General features: G+C 34.4%; 1 protein-coding gene across 4 annotated transcripts in view; it reads right to left on the bottom strand.

Annotated features, from left to right (window-relative positions):
- ANKRD12 (ankyrin repeat domain 12) overlaps window positions 1-21,821 on the bottom strand; it is a 127,399-nt gene that overhangs the window by 17,726 nt on the left and 87,852 nt on the right. For all 4 annotated transcript variants that reach the window (XM_058692695.1, XM_058692697.1, XM_058692696.1 and 1 more), the window contains one exon: window positions 1,787-6,501. In XM_058692695.1, coding sequence (XP_058548678.1) covers window positions 1,787-6,501 — 4,715 coding nt within the window. The remainder of the gene's footprint in view (window positions 1-1,786; window positions 6,502-21,821) is intronic.

Raw genomic sequence — 21,821 nt, 5'->3', positions numbered from 1 at the left:
TTCTGCAGAAAGAGAGTAGGGGAAAAAAAGAAGTGAAAGAGTGGCTGTAATGTTCTAAGTGAGAGATAATGATGAGGGCCCTAAAACAAGGCAGTGGTAGAGGAGACAGATTCTAGAGAGAGTTCTAAAGTAGAATGGTTAGAATTTGGTAACTGATAGGATACTACTCTGGTGTCATCACTAATAAAAAAAAAAAGTGGTTTCTGAGCGTGAGAGAGAAATCATTTCTTTTGGTCTGGGGGAGTCTGAGTTTGGAACAGACCCTTGGCACACAGTTAGACTCCTTTCAGGAATGAGGCACTCAGCCTCCAAGTCCTAGAAATGTTAGGAGGCTGGCAGCTCTCACTGGAGTTCCTCTCTAGGAACTGGCAGCAGGAACATTGGAAGGGAAGACAGTTGGCATGCGCTAGGCCTCGTGCCCTTGCTGGGTGCAAGCTACCTGTCAGAAGGGCCACCCCATTCCAGACCTTCTGTGGGCTCAGCTGAAATGAGCGCTGCAGCTACATTTCAGTTCAACTTCTCACTCTGCCGAATTCTGGTTCCTTCACACATGTACTCACATTTTTCCTGGCAGCACTCACCAATAAGCCTCTTGTGCATAGTTTAGAGTCTCCTTCCTGTGGAACTGAACCTATGACAGGTATGCTGCCTGGAGGCACCTACATCTGATTCTGGAGGTCAACAGAGAGGACATGACTAGGTAAGAATTTGGGGGCTAACTGGCACATGGAAGACTGCTGAAAACAACAGGAATAGGTAAGACCATAATGACAGAAAGTTGACTGAAGAACTGATTCCTAGAGAACTCTGATGCTTAAGGATGGGTAGAAAAGTCATTAAAGGAGAGCATAAAAGATTGAAGCAAGGGAACCAGAAGAGAGCACCGTCATAAAAACAAGCAGAGGAAAATCTCATGAACAAGATGGTCACAATGTCAAATGTGATGAAGATCAAGTAGAAAGAAAAACAGGCCAACAAATCTGGCATTATAAGCTCACTGGTGATCTGTGACAGTACAGAAGGTTTAAGAGATGAACAGGAAGTGATACAGAGAAAATATCAGGTGGTGAAAGATAGAGGGACAGCTTGACAAACTGGCATAGTTATGGGATAACTTTCTTTTCTCCAACATGAAGGAGACCCAAATATGTTTGGAGTGGGCGGATAAAGGCCAGTGGAGAGAGGTAATTAAAATCACACCAGTAAATAGTGTCTCAATAAAGTTCCAGAGAGGCCTGGAGAGAATGGGATCAAGAGCACATGGAAATGAATTACCCTTCAAAGACAGAGAAGCATACCTCCTTTGGGACAAAAGAAAAAGCAGGTAAGGAAAAAGAAAATACCGTAGACCAGTGCTGATCATGAAAGTAGTCAACAGCTACACATGGCTATTGAACACTTACTGAAATGTTAGCCCCATTTAGGTTGAACTGAGATGTACTAGAAGTACAGCAGATTTCAAATACCTAGTACAAAAAAAATACAGAATGTCTTGTTCATTAATAATTTTTCTACATTATATATTTTTAAGGATTTATTTAAGTAATCTCTATACCCAACGTGGGGCTCAAACTCACCTGGCTCCACCAGGTGAGCCAGCCAGATGCTGATATATTTTGAAATAGTATTCTGAATATACTAGGTTAAATAAAATGTTAAAATTAATTTTACCTGTTTCTTTTTCCCTTCTAAAATGTGGCTACTAGAAAAATTAAAACTACAGAAGTGACTTGCATTATATTTCTATTGACAGCACTGAAGATGCATATTTAGTGATGTTACTTACTGTGGGAATGCAAATCTTGCTTAAGGGGTTTCCATCCAGGAGGTATGAGCCATTAAATGTCACATATTCATCATAATACTGAGGTGCTTGAGGAATAACACTACACAACAATTTGCGCTTTTCTTCAATTTTTTTCCTTATATGCAAGTATTCAAAATATGGATTTGCTCGCTCTGAACTGTATGGCTGAATCTCATCTAGTTTCAGAGAATCTACGATGGCTGCCAGAGACTGCTGAGTTTTCTCTTTCGCTTGTAGTAAAGAGGGACTCACTTGCACAGGCTGAGGTACACGGGATACTTTCCTTTTCCGTGGGTGGTGAATTTGAGGATCATCTTCTTCAGTTAATCTTATTCTTCCTCTAGGAGATGAAGAGTCACTGTCTTTTTCTGATAGTAGTGTACAGCTAGCAAGAATCTGTTTGCTTTGATTTGCCACTGTATTTGCTTTGTTTCTAGTTATCCTTTGAGGGATTTGGTTTTCGGTCTTATCATCTTCAGCATTTTCTTCTAATTCTACTTTACCTAATTGACCATATTTATGCATCTCTGGTTGAGCGGACTGTTGCAAATGGTTTTCCAGACTTGATAAAGTGCTTTGTTGTGATTCTTCATCTTCAATGGAAAGCAAACACTTTTCACCTTCAGGACAATGTTTTGGATTATCTTGTTCATTTAGGTTCCCTTTTGGGATCGCGGCACTCATTTCACATAAATCAGAATCACACTTATCATTCAAATGAGTTAAGACCAAACTCTCCAGTTTGTTTTCTTTCTCATGTGAAATAACCTGAATATCAGAAGTGCTACTCTCAACCTCATGGCCACTGGAAGACTTATACATTAATTTGCCAAACGCATAATGTGTATTTAGCTGGGAAGAGGCATCGTTTCCACTAAAGTCTTTTTCTGATGGTAATACAGGTAAAGTATTAGCCTTTTCAAAATTTGGTGCTGCTTCTTGAACACTGCTTTCAGAGTACAATGGGACAAAGGCATCTGTCTTTTGAACATCTGTTAAGACAAAAGTATTCTCCACCTCTTTTGTAGATTCATTGTCAGTATCTAAAACAGAATTGATAATTTGAACTGCGTTTTTCTGTTGCAAAATACTCGGCTCTTGATTGGCAACATATGACATAGACATATGTTTAGAAATAGATTCAGCATCTGAAAGTGATTGGCTGTGGAAAGAGCAAGGTTGTTGTGAAGGCAGAAAGGACACTGGATCCTGAGCACAAGAGTTTCCTGGCAGTTCAGTCTGGTGCAGGGATAAAAAATCAGTGTTCTGTTCTTTCAATATTTTGTTTTCAGAATTACAAAAGCCTTGAACAGAAGAATCTTGATCAGGTGTACCAGAATTTGGGCAGATAAAGTCACTGGTGCTTAAGGATTCCAGTCTACTATCAACAGGTACCTCCCATGATTTATTTTGGATCACACCAACCTGATTAGATGGCTCTAAATGCACAGGACTGTCCATTAAAGTGCCCACTGGAACAGTACTCTTGATAACATTTATATCAGCTGAAATATATTTGCTGTTTACAGATCTAGTTGGAGATGCTGCAAAACTGGAATGTATGTTAGACATATTTGAAAGTTCTCTTTCAGGCACATTTAAGGACACCTCAGGTTTGGGAGAAGGACAAATATCTCTTGGCACAGCTAAGCCACCTTGATTGTTTTCTTCTGATACTGTTTGGAATTGTTTTGTATGTTCACAAATGACTGATGGCATGCTACACCTTCGAACTTCTACAGCTGGTCTCCCCTCATTTATCACTAGTTTGACATCTTCTACAGAAGATGATCGGAGATGGGATGTCGGAAGTCTGCTTGTAAATGGTGGCTTAATCCGCTCTGGCAGTTCGGCCAAGCTATCTAATTCCCTTTCATGAAGGGCAGGAGATTTGGCAATTGGCAAAAAAGGTGACTGGGAAAAGGACATTTGGGAATCGGAACCCTCCAACATAAAGTCAGAGTCATACTCAATTGGAGGCCTGGGGGTTGTCACTGTAGTATGGCAGGAATCTTCTGAGCTAGCAACCGAAATCATGGATACAGATCTAGAGCTGAGACCTGGTTTTTCACTTTCTGATCTAGGAGATCTGTTTAAGATATTATCTGAAACAAAAGAGGACTTCCCTAAATTCATGATATTTTTGGCATCAACAGATTGTGATCTGTTACTTACAGCATCTTTAGACTGTTTCTCCTTGGTATAAGCATCAGTCAACTCTGAACTCTTTGACCTAGTAAGTTCTTTATTTTTAGACTCAGCTAGTACATGCTTTGTTTTTTCTTTATCTTTTACTTTAAGTTCTAAACAATTCCGATTTCTCAACCGCTCCTTTTCTTTCTGCTTAATTTTTTCCTTATGTTTTTTGTGCCACTGCTCTATTTCTAGGTCTTTAAGGCTTAGCATTCGTTCAAAACTTGTCTGCATTAAATCATCATTCACTAACCTCTTTTCTTTAGGTCGAGTATCTTTTGATGCTGGTGATGACTTAAGTTTAGGTTTATCTGCTTCAGATTTTAGTTTGAATAAACTATTTAGTTGAATTTTATCTTTGTGCTTGTCTCGTTCTTTGTATCTGTCTATATCTTTATCTTTTTTATCTTTTTCTTTTCCATCAGGGGTTTTCAAAGGCTCATCTTTTGTTTTTTCTTTAAGGGATAAAGTTTTCTCATGTTGTGCTTTACTGCTGTCTGCCATACTTGACTTCTTCTCTTCCTGGAAGTGTTTGGAGTTAGTTGTATTTACACTTTCTTTATCTCTAGATTTTTCCTTTTTATCTACCTCCCTGTCTTTTTCTTTATTTTTGCTTTTTTCTGATTTAGTATAGTCACTGTTGTCTGATTGTTTGTTTTTTTTTTCCATCAAGTGCTTTTCTTTGCTTTCTGCTAGATGCCTCTCTTTTTCAGGTTTTTCTTTGTCATGTTTTCTGTCCATCTTTTCTCTACTTTTCTCTCTATCGTCAGCTTTTTTAATAGTGGTAATATTTTTTATCTTTTCACCTTCTTTATGGCATTTCTCTATGTGATGTGAATATAGCTTGTCTTTTTCTTTTATTCTGTCAACACAGTCACTAAGATCTAATTTATCTTTCTCTGACTTATGCTCATGCTTGATCTTCTTCTCTTTTTCAGAATTTTTTCTTTCAACATCCTTTTCTTTAGTTTGAAACCGCTTTTCTGATTTTTCCCTTTCTTTTACATGCTTTTCTTGTTTTTCAATCTCTATTTCCTTTTCCATTGAATGTAACCCTATAGATTCTTCAATGGCATTTGTTCCTAAAGAACTGAATTCTGTTTCTTTATCTATGGGTACAGTCTCTCTTTCTTCCTTTAAGTCTTTTATTTTTTCCTCCCTAAAAGATTTTTCATTTTCCTTTTTAATCTTCTCTCGTTCTTCTTTAAAATTCCTCTCTTTTGAAACATGCTTTTCCTTGGTTGATTTATCATCTTTTATGCTTTTTTCCAACTTTGATTTTTTTTCCAATGTTAGGGACTCATGTTCCATATTTAAAAACAGATCTTCAGTTTCATCACTTTTAAAAAAATTCTCTTTCCAAAATTCTCTATCAAATTCTACACTCCGCTGCAGCTCTTTAGCACTATCTCTATTTTTGTATTTTTCCTTTTCACTTTCAATTTCTTTTTTATGCTTTTCTTTTTCCCTTTCTTTGTGTTTCAATTTATGCTTTTTTAATGTTTTACCCTCTTTATCCATTTTTTTCAGTGTGCAGTCTGAATTTTCAAATGTTGGACTATGATCTTCATCTTTTACTTTGGCATTTGACTTTTCACCAAATTCTAAGTGGAAATCTTTCTGATGTTTATTTTTTTCCTTATGCTTACAAGATTTTACACTTGAACTTTCTGGCAAGAATTCAGATTCTGTGTTATCATACCGGATAAGATCAGGCTGTAATGACATTTCAGAACTTCCTGGTGATAAACATGTTTTAGTATGTTCTTGTTTTAGTGGTGTTGACTGCTTTTCACTTAGTCCACAAGAATGTTTAGGAGATTTACCAGTGGAAATATGAAATAAATGTAACGAAGTATCATCTTTTGGGCTAAAAGATTTCCTAAAATTCCCCTCTTCTCTGGTCTTTTCTGAACAATCGAGTGCAGTATTAACTGTCAAGTTTGTTACTCTGGTATTTTCTTTTCCCTCTTTTTCTTGCTTCAGCTCTTGGTTCTCTTTATTTTTGTTCTGATTCTTTAATTTTCTTTTAACTTTGCCTTTCTGTTTGTGTTCATTTGAAACTCCATATTCCTTTTTGGTTTGTGTATCAGAATTTGATGTTTCAGGGACAGAAGATGGAGCAGAAACCTTTTTATTCTGAAGAATTTCTTCATCTGAACTTTCAGAACTTGAATACAAAACTCTAGATGGCTTTTGTTTTTTACTTTTAAATGATTTAGGATAGAAAGCTTTCTCCTGTTTTGCAAATAAGCTATTCTTTTCTACTTCACCTTCATTCTCTTTCCGTAGCTCTTTTCTAAGAATATGCCTGTCATCAATCATTTTATTTATTTCTTCATCATCATCATCTTTGAACTCATATTCATCAAGAGCAGATGGAAGAGGTGCTTTGCTGGGAATTATCTGTTTACTTTCACAGAGGAGAGAGTCTTTCTCTGTCTCAGAGTCAATGTTTTCATCAACACTGGAAGGATTTACAGACCGAGCCTCTTCAGAATCTAGAATAAGAAAAGAGAATCTATTGTTGGTCAAGAGACAATTGTCAGAAAAATAAAGCTGTGAGAAAAATATAGCATATATAGTAACTATTTCAATTCAGAAAGAAAATTTCAGAATTATATGAGAATGATGCAATAAAAATATGTAAGAACTCTGCTACAGTACTGTGGAAAACCTTTATAGATAATATGCTTCATAATGAGATCTCCTGATTCTTTTAAAAGCAAACAATACAATTAACTCACAATTCATATATCAAAGGTACAGAATATAAAAATGTGTAGTACAGAGATTTATAATCCAGGGGACTGAATTCAGAGGAAACATTGGCTACTAATGTTATGTAAAATTTTAATATGTGTACTTTTTTTTTTTTCAGAGAAAGAATATCTAAGTAAGATTATCTGATGCAAAAAAGATTAAGAACCACTAACTTAAAGGGTTTAGTTAATATCACACCTGTTTTATGTTTCAGAATTTTTATGAGTAAAGTCATAAGGGATCAAGTGATTTTCATAAAGTATAGTAACCTAAAGATGAATGGTTTTGTCTATACAAGATACATGACTATCTGGTTTAAAGAAAATCTTAAAAGGAAACATATTCCACAATTACATAATCAAGATTATAACAAATTGAATACATATGTAATTTGAAAAAGATACCATGTCCCTTAGTTTTCTTATCTGTAACTTAGACTTACTACTAATATATACTCTAGTACAACGGGGGTAATAACAGGCTCAATTTCTACATATTTTTTAAGTAGGCCTCACGGCCAGCAGAGCCCAAATGCACAACCCTGAGATCAAGACCTGAGCTGAGATCAACAGGTGGATGCGTGCTGAACTGACTGAGCCACCCAGGCGCCCCAATTTCTACGTTATTTTTAATGTTACAATTATTTTTAAGTACATGAAAGTTTAGTTGAATCTAAGCTGTATAAATAGAGCCAAAACATTGCCAAATTCTATTTCATTGTATCATTTTTAAGAAAAAGATTTTTTCTTCTTCCTAGGTGGGCATCTTTTCTTAGCTGAAATGTTATGTTGTATACAATAGGCCTTTATCTGAAAAGAAAACCTAGGCTCCTAACTAAAAGTAAAGAAAACTGTGGCCTCTAACCAAGGGGGAAAACCAAACTTACTAAAAAATGACAGATAACACTTAGGCACCTGGCTGACTCAGTCAGTTAAGAGTCAGATGACTCTTCATTTCAGCTCAGGTCATGATCTCACAGTTCATATGAGCCTGCTTGCTATTTTCTCTCCCTCTCTCTGCCCCTCTCTCACTCACATGCATTCCCTCAAAATAAACTTAAAAAAAAAAAAAAAGATTAAAAATTGTAAACACTTCCTTTGCTAAATATTTATTAAAATTGTGAATTTAATACATTAAGCTTCCTATAAAAAGTGATCTAGTTCCCAAATGTCCTTCTCATAAAAATTCAAATTCCAGAAGCACTGTATAGGAGCTCTGGAGAGATCATAATCTTAGTTTTGGAGATGAGGTGAGAATATTCTAAATGAAACAGTTATACTGACACATGGTATAAAAAAGAACATTTTTAGAATTCTAACTAGCTGTATAGATGTTGAAAATGCTTTCCATTTCCAGCCACCAATATTGCAATACATAGTACCAAACTACAGAACTTTGTTTCAAAAAGGAACATCTATTTTGGGAGCAGTGTTTATTTTAGTCTTAAGGTACTATAAGAATATGTACTTATACAACAGGTGTTATTTTCTATTGTTAATGCTTTATAATTTGTTCTTGAGGGCTTAAATCTGTGTAGTTTTCATGGATTTAATTCGTTATGGTTTGTATGTTAACTATCCTTTTTTTAAACCAACATAAAAACATTATTTTTATGTGAGAAAAATCAGAACATAAAATAATCTATTAACTACAGAATTATTTCAAATATATCTAAGAACTAATATTGGGGGCGCCTGGGTGGCTCAGTTAGCCAAGCATCTTGATTTCAGCCCAGGTCTCAATCCCACAGCTTAGTGAGTTCCGGCCCCGTGTCGGGTATATATAACTATCCTATTTATATTTCTCATCAATTGGAAATTAGGATTTTTTCCTTTGTAAATCCCACAAACCCTAAGTTTCACACCAAGAATCAGTCTCTAATAAATGTTTATTCTGTTCCACCAGGCACATAGTGTTCAAGGTGCCAGGGGGTGACAAGATGAAAAGATAGTCCTGCCTCTTTAACAGTTACACAACTTGATAACTGCTAAAAAGGCAATGGATACTAGAGTGAAAGGGTGTACTTGGAAGAACTAGAGAAGGAAGAAAGCAGGATTCTCAAACAAGTGGCCCCGAAGCTGAGGCATGAAAGATGTACAGGGATTTTAGGTAGGATTTCAGGGCATGGAAAGTACTATGACATAAACAACATAAACAAGCAGATCCAATCACAGCATATATACCATTTTATATATGGCTTTTTTCCACTGAACAGATCACATTTTCTTCTGAAACTTAATTTTCTTCATTACTATTTTTAAAGACTGCATATTGCACTGAATTAATTTGTAACCATTTAAACTGATTCTTCTGAGGGGACATTTGAGTTGTTTCCAATTATTTGATATTACAGATATCTAATAACATAGAAAAATTTTTTTTGTATACGTTGTTACTTGAAAACAGCAATGTATCAATTTTTGTGTGTATGAAAAAACAAGAGAAATCCATCAAAAAAGTATCTCTACTAAACTTGTGCTAGAAGAATTATGATTTTTATTTTCTTCTTCAAGCTTTTGTTTTCCCAATTCCTAGCATTACAGGTATTACTTTTCTCTTTGGAAAAAAATTTTTTTAGAAGTTCACTAACATATAAAATAGTATCACTATTTTTAAAATTACTGATGTGGCTCATTTTGCCATGTGTTTGCATTTCCTCCTGTGCAATGTCACTTTATAATTTCTTCAGCCTATTTTTTCCCGATTTTTTTATGCATATTAATACTGGACTTAAATTGCACTATACATAATAATCTCATAGTGCTTACCATTTGCATTTTACCAAGGTTAAATGCAAATTCTTTAAGGGAATTACACATACATGTGTACCTTGGGTTTATCATTTGTGCTTCTGATTCATCAACTAAAGGTAATTAAGCAACATTCCTCAATGCAGCTACTTTTCTCCTATGGTTCTTTTTCAAAGATGACTACTTTTTTAAAAAAGGAAATGATGTAAACTTTAAAGTGAGTCAGTTATCTTAACACTAATTAATGCCCATGATGAGAGAGTGGAATTACTCCAGTGAAGGATCGTAACCTGGCTCTGGTTGCTGAGTTGCATGTGGCCATTGGGCTTGCTCCACTGTACGGTGGTTGGTTCTCAGCAGCCGGTGGCAGTAACGCTGTGTCGCTCTCATGAAGCTGTTGAGTCTGATCTCAGCAAAGGTACTGTACCTCCATGACATCATTTCACTTGCAGACTAGGCTGAAATCTCTTCTCTTCCCTAAGCAACCCTAAACCTTCTGCTTTACATAGAGCAAGCTGGTCTTGTGATTATAGTGCGGTAGTAACTTTAAAAAAAAAATTTTTTTTTTTGCCTTTCTTAGGAGATGAATGCTTACAGTGAAGATAATCATCTGGACTCCAAATCTTCAAATTCTTGTAGTCAAAATGGCCATGGCTATCATTATACTGTTATTTTCCATTTTGTTCCAATCTTTCAGTCTTCAATTATCTATTTAATCAGTAATTTGATTTGTATTTAAAACATTTACCAAATTATTTCTGACAAAAGTTCCTTTAAAAAAATGTAATGTTTATCAACTCAAACAATCTTATTGGGGAAACTAGGAAGGCAAATGAGAAATACAAAGGTTAAGCAATTATTCAAACATTAAGCTTTTCACTATAGCATTTTTCTTCATCAAAAAAAGGCTAAATGAAGTTTAATTGATTAAAAACACTTAAATACATTTGAAATTTGCTCTTATACTTCTCAAGGTACTTTTAGATATTTGTAACAAATACTAGTGACATTTACAAAAATAGCTGAATGTTATTTGAGGTCACTATTATCCTTAGGCTTGACTTTTTCCCTACTGAGACTACCATATTATTTCCATTTCTTCTTGTATGCTATCCAAAAGGGGCAGCAAACAGAGCACATGTGACCAATGCAGGGAGATGATATTACCAAGTAAATCCCTCTTTCAAAATCGTTGCAAAACCACCCGTGTGCATTTCACAAACCAATTACAGCTCACAAGCCTAAAAGGGCATTCAGTAGAGGCTGGGCTTTTAAAATGGTTTTAATTATGATTATATTAACTTTTAGGAAATATAACTATTCTAATGTCACATATATTCTGGGAGTGGATGATGATGACATGAAGCTAAATGCACCATGAGCCTAAACTTGAACTTATAGTCAAGTCCAGATCTCTACTTTTCTTGAGCTTCAGCTGCCTAACTTGGACCTTCTTGGACACCTTTCAATCATCCTAACTCAAAATTGAAGATATTCAACTCATTACCTTCTCTTTCACAGCTGTTTCCTCTTGCTGCCTTAAGCCACTATTTCCCACTTCTGGAGCATACCAATCAACCCACTTACTCCAACTGGAAACCTCAGAGTTTTTTTTTTTTTTTTTTAACACTCTCAATTCCTCAACTTCCAAAATAACTGTTTAAAGTTTCTATCTTTAGACATCTCTTAAATCTATCTTCTATTCCCACTACCACCATCCCAGCTTAGATTCTCATCATTTTTTGCCTAGATCATTTCTCACCTTAAACCACAATGTGGCCAACATTATAGAACATACTAGGTCTCGGATCATCTGAGGGTTCTCTACTCTAGGATAAAACAAAAATTCCAGAGATGATGGTATGAAACTTTTCAAAATCTAAAACACTACTATTTATCTCTAACAGGATTTACTATTCCTATTTCAGAGACGTGTGAACAGAGCATGAGCCAGGAAGTAGCTTGTCCAAGGTTACCTCACTCTTAGGAATATAGCCCAGGATACTTTTGTCTGACTTCACCATATTTCTACATTGTCTCCCATCTCTCATTTCTTCTTGCTATTCACATTAGCCACATCAGTATACTATTCACTCTTCCCCAAATTTACATGCATATTTACGTGGATTCTAATCAGCTGCTCTTTATTATTTCCCAGCTACTTAACTAGAAGATATTTTAGATTAGTAGTCAGGGGGAGGAGCACTTTGAGAATTTATAAATAGGAAGGGATTGGGGTAGTCATCTGTTACTGGGAGGGTATTGGGTAGGGGACTTGTTTTGAGACTGTTTGAGTTGGTATTTATGGAGATTACATGTTTTACTTGAAGGGGTTTGGAAGCAGATAAATTTAACTTCTCATGTATCCTTTGAGAACTCACTTGCAAAGGTGTGATTTTTAATCTCTGTTTCCCACAATACCTTCAATGCAGTCCACCTATTCTAGATGAGTAAGTGCTTAAATACATGCATGCATGCACACACACGATTCAGCTTCCTGTAAACCTTCAAAATATATGATTTTATTAACAGCACCTGCCTAAATCTATAGCACCCAGAGAATGAAAAATTTTTGTATTTTAAATTTGTGGGATGGAGTACAGTAGGGAAGGTAGTGTGCTTACTGAAGAAAAAAAAAAGGCCAATTTATGGGATTTGAGAGACATCTGTGGGAAGGTAACCTTAAGGGAGGGAGCTGTAATTTTCTGCTGGTTTTCCAGATTATTCAACAGATACTTCAAATATAAGTCCATGACTTATACTCAGGGACTTATGTAATAACTAGCAGATAGTAGGCGCTTAGTTAATGTAGAATAAATACAAATAGGATGTTTTAGAACCATATTAAGACATCAATAAATCAAGTGGGGGTGCGTATGGTAGAACAGGAAGACTGTAGAAAGGGATGTAAACATGCATTGCAAATTTATCCACTCTACAAGTTTGTACGGTATCCAGGTGGCAAATGATGTTGCCACTGACTACTATGTGGGTAATTCACTGCTGATGTCCCCTTTAAATTCAGCTATTTGAAGAGGTGGCAAATATCTCATCCACATGCCATTTAGTTCCCACATCACCTGCCATGTGGAGCACAACTCTGTTATTTAATTTGCTTCAAGGCACCTTGAACTTTGACAAAGCCTGCACTTTCACACATTATGTGCTAATAACATGCCTATCTTCGTATATTGAGCTCATGCTCTTGTACATCAGTTGCTGAACTTTTTTAGTCAGCCAGAAATTTATTTTTAAGCAATGGCACCATTTTTATATAGAATTTATATAGTTGCATATTGTTTGTATTTTATGCAAACTGAAAAATTGCTGATACTGGTAATAACACAGTTAAGATGGAAACTGAACAGATGTAATAAAGTAGAAAATCTTTAGCCTCCTTCAGAAGCTCAATGAAATGAAGACTGTTCAACTGTGAAGAAAAAGAACATTAGAGAACCCATGTGAAGTACTACATATACGTACAGTGTATTGACATCTTGAAAAGTAATGATGAAAATAAGATTTTAAAATTACGGGCAAAATCAGCATGTAAAATATTTTAATAATTACTTACATAAAGAGTTTATGCCAATACTTCTAGAAATTAGTTTCAAAAGAAACCGAATGTTCACTTCAGTTTTGACAAAAATTAAGAAAACTGACCAGAAACATTAAAATAATCTGCTCAACCTTCAGCAAAATTTCTTTGTAATACCCACAAGCAACTTTTCCTTCTCAACATTAAAGTCAGTTTACCATTATACTCACTGAAGGTAAACTAAGAAAATTTGAAGATGACAACTTAGAAAAATAATTCCTTAAGTGAGATCATGGAGATACAATGAGAAAAATCCAGACTATGGGGAAAATTTACCAGCAAATCATCAGGTTATTTCAACCAAAAATTGTAAGAACATAAGAATGAAAGAGAGGGGCGCCTGGGTGGCTCAGTCAGGTAAGCATCCCACTTGAGCTCAGGTCATGATCTCGCAGTTCGTGGATTCCAGCCCTGCATCGGGCTCTGTGCTGACAGCTCAGAGCCTGGAGCCTGTTTCAGATTCTGTGTCTCCCTTCTCTGCCCCTCCACCACTGGCGGTCTCTCTCTCAAAAATAAACAAACATTAAAAAAAAAGATATTTATAAAATTAAAAGATACTTGGACATATCACCCAATTAGCAATATGTGGACTCTGTTTCCAATATATATAGACTCTGTTTGGATTCTGACTGAAAAAATTAAAGAAAAAATCTTTTGATTTTATGAGGCAATCACAACTTAGGACAGTAGCTGTATATTTACTAGTAAAAACATTTAGTTAGCTTAGGTACGACAATGATATTATGGTTATGTATAAAGTAAAAAAAAAAAAAAATTCCTACCCTTTTATAGATACCTACTAAAACACTTGCCAGTGAATTGACTTCAAAATGATGGAGTATGGAAGAATGGAGAGAGAAAAACAAGATTAGCCTGAAGGTGGTAATTAGTAAAACTGGGTAATAAATATCTATGGGCTCATAATAGTATTCTTTCTACTCTTGCATATATATGAAAAGTTTGATGATAAAGGTAAAATCACTAATTTGTTTATAATTATATTACAATCTATTTAAAAATGTTTTTTAAAACAAAAATGTTATGCAATATATAGGACAAAAAAACTCTAAACACATATACTAAAGGATTAAGAAAAATAATTTTCTTACTTTTTTGAGTACAAAATCAGGTTAACACGTAAGCAAATTTTCAGGAAAATGTTACATATGAAAATGTAAACTTTCATTAAAGATTTTTAATTAGTGAATGGGAGACTCTATAGCAAGACCCAAAAAACACCAGCTATTTTCATTTTCAGAACCCTTTTTGGCAAGAGAAGGTGCCACACTCAAACATAATGAACGTTGAGTCTGGCCACAGCACATACTGTAACACTTACCATTAAGTCAAATAAACATACACTAAATTCATATTGTGATTTTATGCTACAGCATATAATACATTAGGATCATCAGACTCTGAAGTTTTCACACCCAATGACAACCGGCATGACAGAATGGAAAAGTACATGAGGTCTGTGTTTAGCTCTAGGTTTGGACCTTTGCTCTGCCACCTAATGGGTCAGTAATCTATTATCAGGGATTAACTCAGAGGGCTACTGTATTAAATTTACATATGTGCCTGGTATATCCTGGCACACACCATACATGTGATAAATATTAACTCACTGCTTAAAGAGAGAAAAATGTATCATTAAATTAAAAAGCAATTAAGTAATAATGTACACTTAACATGCCAAATTCAATAAACTGCACGTTAACTTGAAAAGCCAAAATTAAATCCCATAGCTTTTCATATTTGTTTAACTTAGTATCAGAAAACTGAAGACAGAAAGATTCAAGCTGACTCCAGGCACTTACTGCACTTATTACAGGGTTACAGCAGAGGTATGTGGTCCGTTAGAATGAGGGCAATGGAAACCACCAGTTTTTCAGGTAAAAAATGGACATATGCAGACAGACTTCTGGGGAAAAGAGGAGGGGCAGGTGGAGGCAGTGAGGGGAAAGAAGAAAAACAGAGAGTACCAAGAAACAACTTTCTTGTATTAGCGTCTGGTGGTATTCATATTTTTAAACATAAAAGTACTAGTCATAATTGACAACCCCTTATGTAAAATATTTTTTGGTATTCCCCAAAGAAGGGGAAAATGGAACAGGGATGGAGGGGTGGACACAATTATATAAACTGTTTCATTTGCTAATCCAATTTAATGCCCTTACAGGTTGATTAAAAAAAAAAGTTTCTTCTACAACTTAATAAGTAGATGAGAACTTTTTGTTGAAAATAATCCATGGAGACAGTTTAAAATGAATACCATATTTATGCAAGTCTATAAAATGTCTCATTTCTGTATCCACCTTATGGGTCTAGGATACTACATAACAATGTTGATAACAAATTTATCCATGACCCTACAGCTAATAAGTGGCAGTGCTAGGTCTTCAAACCCAAGTTTCTCTGACTTTAATACTGGTACTCACAACCACCATGCTGTCACTTCTGAGTATATAAAAAACTTTAAATATAGTCAAGATGAACTATACAAACAACCCAGTATAATCATGCCATAATCTCTAAGAATTCATATGAATACCTTCTACTTCTAGATTTCACGATTAAGTATACCAAGAAAACAACTCTGCTACAAAACCCTAGGCTCTACAATAAAACACTATATTAAATGAGATTTATTGTTAATTTATATGGAAAATGATTTGAATTAAAACATAATGCTGTTAAACATACCCACTGAGGTTAAAGTTGAATTTCATACATGAACTTGCTATCTATTCTTTGCCTGAGTTTGAAATATTCACATCTTAGATATGCAATATCTGGATTTATATATTCCATAAATACATGAAATAAGAGATTAAAAATACCTCATTCATGACTATTAATCCAATTTATAAAGGAAAAAAAGTCAGAGAATAGGGAAAATGGGTGAAGATAGTCAAAGGGTACAAACTTCAGTTATCAGATGAGTAAGTTCTGAGAATATAATTCATAGCATGGTGAATACAGTGAATACTGTATTGTGTATTTGAAAGTTGCTGAAAGTAGATTTTAGAAGTTCTCACCACACACACAAAATTGTAACTAGGTGAGGCCACGGATGTGCCATCTAACCTTACTGTGTGGTAATTATTCTGCAATATACATATATATCAAATCACTACGTGGTACACCGTAAACTTACACAATGTTATACATCTATTTCATCTCAACAAAGCTAGACATAAAAAATAAAGGAAAAGCAGCCATGCTGTGACTACCTTAAATGACTAAATCTGTGAACTTGATTAGATTTCCCATCTTTAGAATGGTAAATACAAATGACATTTTATTTTTTTAAATGTTCTTCTGTATTTTTCCTGAAGATTTTATTTTTAAGTGATCTCTACATCAAACATGGGGCTCGAACTTACAACCCCGAGATCAAGAGTTGCATGCTCTACTGACTGAACCAACTGGGCACCTCACAAATGACATTTTCAATTTGAAGATTACAAGGGTGCAATATTATATAAATATGGTTCTCAATACTTAATTTTAAACAATTGGACATGTGTAATGTGATAACCTTATTTTAGATTTTCACTAGTTTCAAAGCTAGTATTTATCAAGTGCTTAACTCTGTGCCAGTTGATATTCTATGCGCACTCATATATTCATTTATTTAACTTTTATTTACCATATCTTCATACCATTTGTGCTGTAGTCTTTATTTTACAGATGTAAAACTTAGTACATCCAGGTTAACTAAACTTGCTGACAATTAGAGATTCAAGGATCAAACCTAGATAGTATGGAGTAGTAAATTTGAGCTTTTATTATTGAACAGCCATTTCAAAAAGAGTGGAAAAAAATGTTTTATGACTTGATTTCCATTACCAAAATCTCTACAATGTTGAAAGCTGCACGTGTGTAATATATTTAACTAGAACTAAGTATTCTTTAGACATAGGAATACTTTCTTTAAAAAAAAAAAAAACCAACAAAAACAAACAAAAAACCCTTTACATTTAGAATGGTGTTTGCTTATACACGTTATTTTTTATTCAGAGATGGGTTAGTGCAGAAAAATCCTAAGCTGTACTTTTTTTTTTTTTTTTTAAGGTTATTTATTTTGAGAGAGACAGAGAGAGAATATCCCAAATAGGCTCAGCGCTATCAGCACAGAGTCCAATGCAGGACTTGATCCCACAAACCATGAGATCATGATCGGAGCTGAAATCAAGAGTTAGAGGCTTAATGGACGGAGTCACCCAGGCACGCCCCCTAAGCTATACTACTTTGGTAATCTTTTTTATAAAAATTGTTTTCATTTATTTTCAAGTAGCATTTTAGTGTTCTTTTATTATAAAAGTAAAACAGTTCATGACAGCCAGAGAAATACAGAGTTGGGTAAAGAAAAACTACCAATAAAATAATCCCACCACCCAAGAGAATCATTCTTCATAACTTCTTTAAAGTATTACATATGACTTATTTGAATTTAACTAACTTAGAAATAATAAAGTGACAGAATTTCTGAACTTCGGGTCTTTTCTCTTGGCTCTTCTAAATTATCTGACCAAGAGAGACCTTCTACTGTCATTTCAGAAAGCATGCATTTGCTCCATGAGCAACCCAAAAATCATGTCACATTTTAGCTTGCTTTTTAATTAGGCCATGAATTATTCATATGTTTTATTTTTCCTGGAGTTTTCACCTTTTTTCTTGTTCATCAGCTCAGACAATAGGCCTTCACATCAATACCAGACACAGCAAGCTCTCCATCTAATTTAGACATTATGCGTATTGTTACCTACTCTTTCTCTTTTCTTAATAACATTCCTCATAAAGCTGACATTTTGTTAAAACATATGCCAACTGCTCATTGTTGTCACTCTGGAATTTTTCACCAAAATCTTGAGTTAGTTTTTATATCTTCCTTTTAGACTTGTGTTTTGTGTTACTGAAGAGTAATATATATATGTAAGCAACTTTTCCAGAGAAAGAAAGCCCTGACACTTAAGTGATAGTTGGTTGGGAATGGAATTCTAGGTTCAAAATAATATTTCACAGAATGCTGTAACGACAGCTCCACCTGTCTTCTAAAACATATTTGAGAAGTCTGATGCCAGTCTCTCCTTTGTAGGTAACATGTTTCCCTGTGATACAGGGAGCTTACAGAATTAAAAAGAATTTTATCCTTGAAGTTATTTTCTTCTCAACATTTGCTCTTTTTTGTAAGATGACTACTGTATTATCCTGGGTATGTTTTTTGTTTGTCTGTTTTTGCCATTTTTCGCGTATTTCCAATGTCTTTTGTTTAATGTTTTATATGTTGCTCTTCTCTTTGATCTCAAGATCTTCAGCAAGGTCCAGTCTGTTTTTTAGAGTGTATAGAATATTTACTTTCAGTTATGATAAATATTTTGAATTCCGAGGACTTTCCAGGTCTACTTTTTCACAGCAGTCTTTTAGTAGACTGCCTTCCAAGGATCTCCAAGAATACTGAGAACAACTTATCCTTCTGTTTTCTATATTATTTATATTCTCCAAGGTCAATAGTCCTGCTTGTTCATCTTGGCCCTTCTTGTCTTTCATTCACTTGATTTTCCTTTTCCTTAAATCTCTGGATTTCTTTTTGTACTGATAAAAGGAAAAACTCATTTCTTCAGCAGTTTTGTGGTAAATCACTACAACAGGCCTCTCCTCTGAGAGGCCTTTGCATTGATCTGTGGCTCTCTCTAATCTCAGTCTTCCGCTGAGACTGTTTCCTGAATAAACTAATTGTAGTTTCAGAGACTCTCTGGGGCTTGAGAGGAGGAGTACTTCACAAATGCTGCAGGCCTCTCTTATGTATATTCTGAGTTGTTCCTTTGCTCTGTAATAGTTCACTACTCACAACTAATATATTTAAAGACTAATTATAGAACTTACTTATATTACCTAGCCAAAGAAGTAACACTAAAAAAATTTACTTGCATTTTAGGAAACAAATCATTACAGCTTTCATATCCTTAAATTGACTGAGAAATGTAGCTCAGAGACAGGGGGGAAAAATCCATCAGGTAATTTTATATAGACTCTTCTAAATCTCCACTTCTAAGCTTCAGTTCTCCTAAGTTTAGGTATTTAAATTCTGCTTTCTGGAAGAAAAGCAGTCATACATCTATTTGGAAGTAAGTATGCCATACGAGGACATATTTTCACTGTATTTCTATAATATTAGATGTAGGTAAGAGAACTATAGTCAAGAGTTTAGGGGTGAGCTGGGGAAGGAAGAGAATATAATCAACAGTTGAAAATACTAAGTCTAAAAGCAAAATCTACATAGGAAGTAAAATCAAGTACCACAATATTCTGTATACTCCCTCAATTAGTCATAGTTACACATTGTCTTTCTACTAAAATGTCAGTAAAACAGATAAACTAATTCTATAAAGTATAAATAAATAAAAAAATTTCCCCTCTGAAAATAGGACTAGTATCACTACAAAAATTTTGATGTCACTAAAGGAAACTGACAAAATCACCCAGTCTCCACTAATTCCATAACAAATATATATATATACATATATATATATTACATGGAGGTCCTTTTAATCATGACTAGATAAAACATTTTTCTGCAGACAGAATGATATAGCTAAGGCTGAACTCATTCAATGTATGCATATATAATAATTTTTTATATATAGTAATTTTTAAAAGTCAAAGGTCTTTAAGGGTTCTGCCCAAATGTACCCTTCAGAGAGTTTTAGTCTTGCATATTCAGCAATATCTCAACTATTATAGTTATGTGACAGACTCACTTTAAGTTGCTAGGTACTGGTAGAAATTCAGTTTGTGATAAAAACCATTAAACTAACATTATTAACAAAGAAACCTATTTTGGTATTTATAAAAAATAATCTTACATATTTTGGGCATATACAATTAAAATTTCTTGGTTATATAAACTTCAAAGAGAGATATTTAATAGGCTATTTTATGTAACATAAAATTTAAAGACTTATAATATATTCATTTGCAGACATCCAAAGAACGTCTCAACTGCAACCACAATTTTCCATTTATTTTTCTGATATATGAACAAGCAAAAAATATAGAAGTGTGTAATTTGTATAAACACTGCTAAAAATGAACACCTATAGTAAATGGTAATTTAGTAATTTTGTTTCCTTTTTCTCCACTTAACAAACTTTAACATACATATTTTTCTTTAAAAAACACTCCATGTAGAATTAAATATTCTTAAGCTTTGGTATTAGGTTGATATAATTAATCCATAAAAAAACACATGGTAAAATCTGTATTGATTTTCAACTAAGAGAACTGTAGTGGTTTTGTTTGAGATTCAGATAGAAGCAGCTGGTGATATTTAGAAGAAGGTCTGAAAAATTACGATTCAGAATTCTGTGTGTCAAGTGTACCATATATGTCACAAAGCAGAGGAGAAAAAGCAGAGCATGCAAAAACACTATGCAAAACACTATGGAATTTCGTCTGGTTGGTCATGAAATCAAAGAATATCTCACTGCCTATCATGCTGTATTCTCAATCCTCTGTACATAACGGTTACCTAACTGGACTTTTCATTTCTGCCCAGCACTGGTACTACAGGGATAGGTGAGACAGAAAGGGTGCTGAACACCCACCACTGTGCTTGCTGCCACTCCACCAGTTCAGAAGTGGATTTAATGTGAGAGTTTGCTAACAGTCCTAATTAAACGAAATAAGGTTCTTGGGTTATAAATGGATTATAATTTTCCACACCTGGCCTAACTCACTTCCTAACATATATTCTGGAAGTGATTTAAAAATGCCATTTGGAAAGCAAGAAGATAAAATATTCTTTACATCTTAAACGGGAGAATCTTTAATTTTAGGTATATAACATGCAAATTCCTTTATCCTACAAAATGCTTGATCAAGTCTAAACTCCTATAATGATCAAGTATGCTGATAATATATTTTAACACTCTAAAAACATCTTATGTAATTTCTTCCTATAGATATCTTCATACTTCTAAGGTTAAAAGGTTTGCTTTAAAACTTCCTAAGGTGATGCTTCTTCCTACTTATGGTTAAACTGTTAACATCACATGATCCATTTAATAAAAATTTCTGATATATCTGGACTTAGATAATTGTTTTTTTGATCTATTGATTTATTAACTGTTATAATTCCGTATGTGCATGTATCAACCAGTCATATTTTCATAGCTCCTGAAATATAAAACTGAGGAAATGAGTTTCACAAATTATGACAATATATTTAGAATAGTTACAATTTAATATTTTAACATTAAGAAAATAAGGCTCTTTAAAAATACTGGTCATTTGTGTATTTTATGACACAGAAATGTACTCAGTAAACACCAGTGGGTAACAATATATCACTGTCTTTTTAAAAGTTTCCTGATCTGTTTTTACAGCAGATGCTAAGAGTAGCTCATCTATTTATTATGATGGAGTATCTCCTTGCTTAAGGTGAAGTACGCAAGTGAGGAAAGTTTATAGCAGCTGCTCGATAAACAAGGCCAGATTTCTGGTGGTTGAAGTAACATAAGAAAAAGGTGAATGCCTTTTTTGACAATGACTGGCATTTGCAACTTTGTTCACTGGTACTCTGTTTAAGTAATAAAATTAGTATCTGTAAATCTGTAACAGAATTTCTACTTTGGCAATTAATGAATGCCAGAAAGTATGGGGGGGGGGGCACTGTGTGACACAGAGTTACCCACTTCTCCAT

This window comes from Neofelis nebulosa, chromosome 11 (genome assembly GCF_028018385.1).
Source record: "Neofelis nebulosa isolate mNeoNeb1 chromosome 11, mNeoNeb1.pri, whole genome shotgun sequence".
Taxonomy (NCBI): domain Eukaryota; kingdom Metazoa; phylum Chordata; class Mammalia; order Carnivora; family Felidae; genus Neofelis; species Neofelis nebulosa.
This window is presented reverse-complemented; position numbering and strand designations above follow the sequence as displayed.